The following is an 8,299-nucleotide window of genomic DNA, read 5'->3' on the forward strand; positions in this document are numbered from 1 at the left end:
ATTATACTAACATATTTAACAAGCTCAACTACACTAGCATAAGTCACAGTTAGAATAAGTGATTTTTCCCAGTATTAAGATATCTTAAGAATATTGAATGGTTTATATAATAGATGTGTTGCATTATATGATATGCTTACAAATGTCTGTGCAGACATTTAGTTTGCATGGCAACTGTAATGTCTATTCATTTATATATTTATATTTTAAAAAGCCACCGTAAAATGGAAATTGCCTTCTGATAATATCACCTGAGTATAATCTCCCATCAGCAGTTTTGAGTGACACCACAGACACCCCCCCCCCAGTCACACACTTGCAAAGGAAAAGCAAAGCCACTTACCTTGCGAGGACTAAGTGCCAATTGATCTGTTTACTGACCAGGCGGACAAGTCCAACAGGGAGAGAAAATTTTGCAGGGCTGGAAATAGATACATGCTAATGTTGGAGTGTGCAAAGCTCAAACATACAAAAACACTGTCAGCATCGTATAACTTCCCAGATCAGAACTATATTCCCAAAGAGATATTATATAAAACACCCTAAAAACTGGCAGCAATCCCGTATCCCTGGGATACATGCACAATATACATCCATGCCCTTCCTATTCAGCAAAAGTTATTTGCAAATATTAATGCTTCGGGAAAAGATGTTCACTACAGCAACCAACTACTTTATGCTCACCAAGTGGGCAGCACAATACTTTGCAGATGTCCTGCAGTAAGCTCACAACTTACGTGCATCTAACTTGTGCACATTCAGCTTTATGAACTTGACAAAAAAAATGTTTTAAGGGGGTGGAAAAGGAAAAAAAGATGTCCAGAGGAAAAGACTTTGGAAATCCCACCCACCATTGCACCCGATGTGTTTTGACTATACACAATTTTAGCTTCAGGCACTATCCCCAGAAAGTAAGCCGTGCGTAAATTGTGGTCTTACCCTGTGCATCCTTTCGAACTAACTTAACACAGGGTTTGGGTTAGCTTCTGTCTAATAAAGGACAAAGAAACTTACCTGTACCACAAATATCGGAGCAAAAATAAGGCAGGGCCTATAAAAGAAGAAAAAGTTTGAATTCAGAAGGCCCTGTTCAAATCTTTGAAAGAGAGAGAGACTGGCAAAAAAGGCTACTTTTCTATAGCTTTTTGTACATTTCTTATACATTCTTCAAGGTCAACTCAGACATATTGAATGGGACTCCTTATCTCACCATCCTTTATCTACTCCAGCCCAAGGAGGCGTTGCTTACCTTCTTCCTCTTACTCCCGAATCCCATCTCTTACTCTGCCAATCTTACCTTTCAACACTTATTTCCATTACGCATTCTGACGCTTAAGCAAATACAAAAGTGTTTTATCACCTTAAACAATAATATTCCTTGTTTTGATTCATTGCAACACACGTTGCTGATGTGTAACAGTTTATCCTTGGGCAGTTTAACACTGGACAGCTACAGTCTTAAGGCCTGGCTCCAACAAAGCAAACCCTGTGCAGATCTACGCTGAAGTAAGCCCCACTGAACACACGGGAGCTTGGTGTCAGGTGTATCGATGACTGTATAAGGAGCAACCTTAAAAGCCTCTTTCTCACTACTCCATTTGCAACACTGACAAGAGCTGGGTTCTCATGCTGGCAAATGCTAGAACTCCAGGCATTCTATCATAGATCCAGAGAAGTGAAAACAACAGGTGCCTCTTACTGCAATAGATACCAATAAGTAACTGAATCAATGCCCACTTATATTAATTGCAGCTGGAGTTGGGTACAGTAGGCAGGAGGAGAAGCTTTGACAAGAAAGATGACTTTACCTCTTCAGTACCAGAGGAGTCTATAATGTCACATAGCTCTGCTGCTGCAAAACACTACTTTTAGCTGCCTTGCGGACCCAGTGGGCTATCAATGCAAAATACAAGCATCAAAGGCAATTACATGATGAATCCAGCTATCAGTGATTAAACAGAATCAGACTATCAGTTTTTGATAATGTACACCGGCCATGGTTTGGATGTCACATCAAACCATAGTTTAGCACGAGAACACAACGTTCAGCAAGCCTCAGGGTAGTTGGAAGGTTTTCTTCCTGATTTCCATTAAACGGGCCATCCGAATGCTGAACTGCACGTAACTGTAATGGCAGTTTCTTTAAACAAGGCAGCAGCATCACCCATTACTTGAAGTCAACTATGGTTTGTCTAAAACAAGGTAAGGTTAACCATGGTTTGCAAGGCTTCACCAACATGACAGGCTGGGGCTGAACTCTCCCTTGTAGCTGTGCTAGAGGAGGAGGAGGACAGAGCACATGGTTAACTGGAATATCCAAATAGGGATTAAGTGTTTGCGTAAAACCTTTTCTAAGAAATCTCAAAAGATCTGACTTATGCCTATACAGTCGTACCTTGTGAGTCGAATGGAATCCGTTCCAGAAGTCCATTCGGCTTCCAAAATGTTTGGAATCCAAAGTGTGGCTTCTGATTGGCTACAGGAAGCCGCAGAAGCCCCAATGTTTTGGGTTCCAAAGAACGTTCGCAAACTGGAACACTCACTTCCGGGTTTGCGATGTTCGGGAGCCAAAACGTTGGAGTACCAAAGCGTTCGGGATCCAAGGTACAACTGTATGTGTATAAATGAATGCCAATGAGACACAATCATTGCAGAAAAGGCAAGCAGCGGGCAGTTGGGAGAGGGAAGAGAGAAAAGAAACGAAGGGCATTAAGAGGAAGAATACTTTCCCCAATAATTGTTATGCAATACATGTTGCCCAAAACAATAGGTATACGGCAATATCAGATAACAAACTTTATAAACAAATCCAATGAATTCACACCCCATTCATTTCCTCCACATAAGATTCACTAAACAATCCATCAGGGCAAGCCATGCATATTTACCTGTAATTGCTCTAGTGATGATAAATGAAGCGCCATGCTTCCGGTTGCCTCTTGGCTGAAATTACAAGAAAAGAATTAGTCTACAACAACTGAACCCTTTATTCACCAACCTACTAAGAAAATGAAGTTTATGAATCACCTGCTGGGCTGCGTAACTATTTAAAATTCTTTTTCGGCTCCAAGGGCACTTTGCTGGCAAGCCATTCAACATGCTTGTCACTCCCAAGTCACCTGAGATTGCTACCTTTGCGGATGGCCACCAGTCCAAAACAAGTGGAAGGATAGACACAATTAGGTAATAATATAAATGTGCAGGTAACATAATGCACCCCTGCTTTAGCAGTTAGAACCTCTTCCTTGGGATACTGCCCCCACCCCAATTTTGAGCTACAGTCACTGGAATCTCAATACTCTCTTTAATGGCACAGGCCAGAGACAAAGTCCTCAGTATGAAGATAAATATAAATTAAAAAAGAATTATTTGGGCTGGCCCCTGTTTAGAAAGCAGCCGCGGTGCTGGTGTACTAGATTACACTGACAAAACAGCTGCTGGAGTTTATTACAGTGACTAATATACAAATATACTTATATGACAATCCCAGCCCGACTGCACCAGCTGCCAGTTAGTTTCCAGGCCTAAGTCAAAATGCTGTTTTTGACCTATCAGGACCGCAATACCTCAAGGTCCACCTCTCTCCATATGAACTGACCTGGACCCTGTGATCATCATCTGAGGCCCTTCTTTGTGTGTCTCCTCCATGAGAGGTCCAGAGGGTGGCAACACAAGAATGGCTCCCTGTTTGTGGAATGCCCCTCCCAAGGGGGCTCATTGGACGCTATCATTATATACCTTTAGGCGCCAGGCGGAAATTTTCCTCTATAACCAGGTCTTTGGCCTTTAACTATCAGTGGCCTTTTAGAAGTGAGTGGGATGTTTTTAATGTGTTTCTCTTTCCTCTTGATTTTAATGTATCTATGTGTGGTTTATTGTCTATTTGTTTGGTTATACAGTAATTCGTTTTGGGTTATCCCTGGCAGGATAAAGCAACTAACAAATTTAATAAAATAAAGAAAGAAAGATTATTAAAGATCCACTCGGCTATGCACTCCCTCCTACCTAAGGTCATTGCAAATAAACTCTGTTGCAATTATTGGTTTGTTTGTTTATGTGCCAAAGCCTAAGTTGTCCTATGGAAATAGTATTTTGAACAAGGATAATAATATTTTTGAACAAGGAGGATACAACACATGTTGTTTATCACCCTATAGAATTGCTTCTATAGAATTGTTTTAGTAGACACATTTGGGGAATTACAAAATAAAATGAAACAAAGCAGTTCTTTCTCTTTAAGTCTTAGACCTGATCAAAGAGAAGAAGGAACCGTTCAGTGGATTTTCTCCCAGATAAACGGGAATAGGATTGAGACTTACTGTGCAATCCAATGCTACCTGGGAACAAGTCTCAATGAACACAGATGGGCCTACTTCTTAGTAAAAATGTAGAAGACTGCATTGTAAAGCTGTAGTCCTGAGTGCCATTAAATTCATTCAACTGCCTGGTTCCTACAACACACCAAGCTGAACTTTGGCTTAGTGATACTCTGTGTGCCCCCAGAAAGAAGTGCTCCCACCGAGTCGTTTTTGCTGCTACATTTGGCTTAGTGTTGTCTGAACTGGGGGCTGATGGTTCAGCTCTCGCCTCACCAACTTCAAATTGTAGCTAAGGTTTGTCCTCAACCAGGAGCCCCAGTTTGGGTGGAATTTGGCTTAGCTCTGCATGGTGTGGCAGCAAAAAGGACCAGGGAGGAGCAAAGCAGCAGCATCGTAAACCTCACTATGTTCAAATTAGAGCAACTAGCTTTAACAGAATATAGGACTCCTCTAAAAACAAAGAAACGCACGTCATCTAGATACAAATCCTGTACAGATGCTCAATTAAATGTAAAAGAGAATGCACAGAGGTGAGACCACTAGCCCCAGCAACCTTTAAAATTCCATTTGCACAGGTGCATATCCTAAAGACTCTCTATGCACACATTTTGCTGTTTATTGATCTGTTTGAGGTTTTTTACCAACCAGCTTGTTTTACATACTGCTTTGTCATTTATATGGCTGTTTGATGCTATATTTTATTTTACTTGTTGTTATGCACCTTGGGCATCTTTGTGAGAAGAGGGGGGGTATTAATTCAAATAATAAAGAAATCATAGTGCTGCATATTAAAATAGTTTTGATAAAATTTGGTATGTATCTTCCAAGTGGTGGTCTATGCTTCAAGTTCCAAACCTAGCTTGACTCTTACAGCACACTTCAGCAGGAACCAGGAAAAGCAGAAATACACAATGCAATGTGAGTATCTCCTTAGAAGACCAAAACATCAGAATGATGGCTAGTGTCCATATTCAAGAAAACAGTCTATATTTCACATTCACATCCTCAGGATGCTTGCTGACCACGCATCCTTTTGCAAGAAGCCAGGAACAAGCAAATCAACACAGATGTGAGACTCACACCAGTCTTGAAAATGGAAAGCACTTTCCAGTGGTAGGTAGCAACCACAAGACGTAATAATCCCAGCAGAGGCTGGGAATTCAAAATTATAATTAATATAATTTAGTTTTGCTTGATAAGTGGGAATGCATAGAAATCGTTAAAAACAATGGCCAAGTACTTGTGGTTATATTATATTAATTATTAAGCATTTCCTGCCATTTTCAGAAAGTAAAATTGAAATCCTTCAATTTTCCTAAAGCAGTTTATGCACTTCTTCATGAAAAGTGGACTTACCAAGTTCTCGTAAATAATAATAACAATAACAGTATTTTTTTATTTATACCCTGCCCATCTGACTAGGTTGCCCCTGCTACTCTGGACGGCTTACAAAGCACATAAAAACAACATCCAATGCTAATAGCAACCATATATTAAAAAGTCTCCATTAACTTTAAAACAAACCACTTATATCAAATAAAACAATATTCCACAATCCATTAGTATCTAATAGCAAACAGTAATCTTAATAGTAAATGTTGCCCAATCTCAAAAGCAACAGATGATTTGAATGCCTCACCCCCAGAAACATATGGTTAAAACCCATAGCTGAAGCAATTTGCAAAAATTAAGCTTAAAAAATAAGAAAAACAACAATTTATTATTTATACCCCGCCCATCTGGCTGGGCTTCCCCAGCCACTCTGGGCAGCTTACAGCATATCTAAAAACTAGTTTCTGCTAGTGGTCCCCATTGGTTTCAGATGCATGGCTCATATCGGGCTACGCATTTAGCACTGTGAGTCCACTTCTGTAGAACTCCCTCCCTGCTGACTTCAGATAGGCCCTGCTTATATATATATATATTATAAAATCTATGCAACAGTTGATTGCAAAAAAAATAACAATAACAACAAAACAAAAACAAGCCACCAGTACTTTTAGCAAGCGTGTTAAGTAAGCTTTTCTATTGTTGTGTTTCATTTTATCTTTATTGTATCTTTTGTAACCTTATTGTATGCCATTTGCAGATGACAGTATTAGCTAGCCAGAAACACATGTTTAATCATAGCTGTCAACTTTTCCCTTTTCTTGCGAGGAATAATAATTCGGAATAATTTTTTAAAAAGGGAAACGTTGACAGCTATGTGTTTAATACCCATAGCTGAAGAAACCTGCAAAAATTAAGCTTCAAAACAGAATGACTCCTTTTGAATTGATGTGTTCCTGAGTAACTCTTTGCAAAGCAATACGATACAATTCAAAACAAAACAAAACAAAGACGAATAGGAAATGTTTACCCTCTGAAAATAAATGGTAAAAAGCTAATTAAATAATAATAATAAGACGATAATAAGAATTAATAAGAAGAAAAGGCCATGCCCCGAAGGACACGTCTGCTCAGGAGTAGGAGCCCCACTGGTTTGATAGGCAGCTTGGCGCCCGCCCCGCGTCCCTTCTCCTACGTGGCTGGGCAGCGGAGCCCCGGGGGCCGCCGGGCAGGTACCTGCCTGCCTGCCTGCCTGCTTGGGGGGGGGACTGGGAGACCCACCTGCACCTCCGTCTCCGGCGGCCACTCGGTGTTGACCAGCAAGTCGTAGAGGATGTTCTCCTCTTCGCTTTCTTCTGCATCTATTGCCGCCTCCGAGCTGCCTCTGCCCGTCTCCGCTTCGCCTCTTCGCGCAGCAGCCATGATCATCGGCTGCCCCGGCTGCAGCTGCTACGGCGGCTCGCAGCGGACAAAACTCTCTCTCTCGATAGAGGCGTTCGGTTTTTAACCCTTTACGATCCCTCCGCGAAGCGCTTCTAGGTAACGCGAGCCAGGGGTGTGTGTAGTGGTGGAGGCTGCAGACGTCCTGTGCTATCTGACATACGAATAAATCCCGCTGAGCGGGATCGTATCAACTCGCATTGTTATTATACAATATATTATATATTAACATATTATGCGTGAATAAATCCTGCTGAGCTCATATACATACACTGTTTTAATCTCTTATTATATCAGCATATCATATGTTGTTATAATACCATCTATATTAATAGATTATGTGTGAATAAATCCCACTGAGTTTATATACATACACTATTTTAATATATTATATTGTATTATATTGTTATACAATATATTATATATTAACATATTAAATAATGTGTGAATGAATCCCGCTAAGCCTATATACACACACACACACACATACATACACACATATCTAAATACATATATAGATTTAAGTCTATAATAATATATATATATTTATACACTTTTAAAATCTTAAAACAGTGCAATGATATATTTTTAAAATGTATCATCAAAACACATATAATCACATATTTGATCTACAATATATATTATCAAATATATGATTATGAAAGGTGTTTTTCATAGAATGATATAATTGATATGATCAATATATTGATATAATCAAGTCCAACCCCCTGCAATGCAGGAATCTCTGCGAAAACCTCCCTGTCAGAGAGCCATCCAAGCTGCTTGAAAACCTCCTTTCCCACAATTTGAATCCAAGTTACAAGTTATGTTACTGGTGGTTTGGACAGGTCAGAAATTGGCCTTGCGCAGCCAACCCTTGCTCTCTTTCCCAAATGGGTTCTGGGCATGAAAAGGCCAGCAGAAGTGTAACATCGGCTTGTTAAGGCATTATTCTCAAGCATCCAGTAGTCTGGGACTCAGCTGCACAGCTGCAAACAAAACATTTTAAATGTGTTGCAAAGTGCAATATACAAACGTGACACCATATGACAGTAGGGAGCTATGCAAAACCCATTGTATTTTTCAAAACGTAAAAAAAAACACCAATTTCACATATGTGTGGAATCTGTCCTGGGATTCATTTCATTTATAAGTCCCTAAAAGGCACATCCAGTGGGCGATGCACTGGTTCCTTCCAAATGCCATCCAGT

General features: G+C 40.1%; 1 protein-coding gene across 2 annotated transcripts in view; it reads right to left on the bottom strand.

Annotated features, from left to right (window-relative positions):
- Positions 1-7,267, bottom strand: part of NBAS (NBAS subunit of NRZ tethering complex) — a 195,314-nt gene extending 188,047 nt beyond the window's left edge. For both annotated transcript variants that reach the window (XM_083606886.1, XM_083606885.1), the window contains exons 1-4: positions 6,930-7,267; positions 2,889-2,943; positions 1,015-1,051; positions 344-421 (exon numbers count right to left, since the gene is read on the bottom strand). In XM_083606886.1, the coding sequence (XP_083463012.1) occupies positions 344-421; positions 1,015-1,051; positions 2,889-2,943; positions 6,930-7,076 (317 nt within the window). In that variant the 5' untranslated portion in view covers positions 7,077-7,267. The remainder of the gene's footprint in view (positions 1-343; positions 422-1,014; positions 1,052-2,888; positions 2,944-6,929) is intronic.
- Between the last annotated feature and the right edge of the window lie 1,032 nt (positions 7,268-8,299).

This window comes from Podarcis filfolensis (assembly GCF_964270895.1).
Source record: "Podarcis filfolensis genome assembly, chromosome: 3".
Classification (NCBI taxonomy): domain Eukaryota; kingdom Metazoa; phylum Chordata; class Lepidosauria; order Squamata; family Lacertidae; genus Podarcis; species Podarcis filfolensis.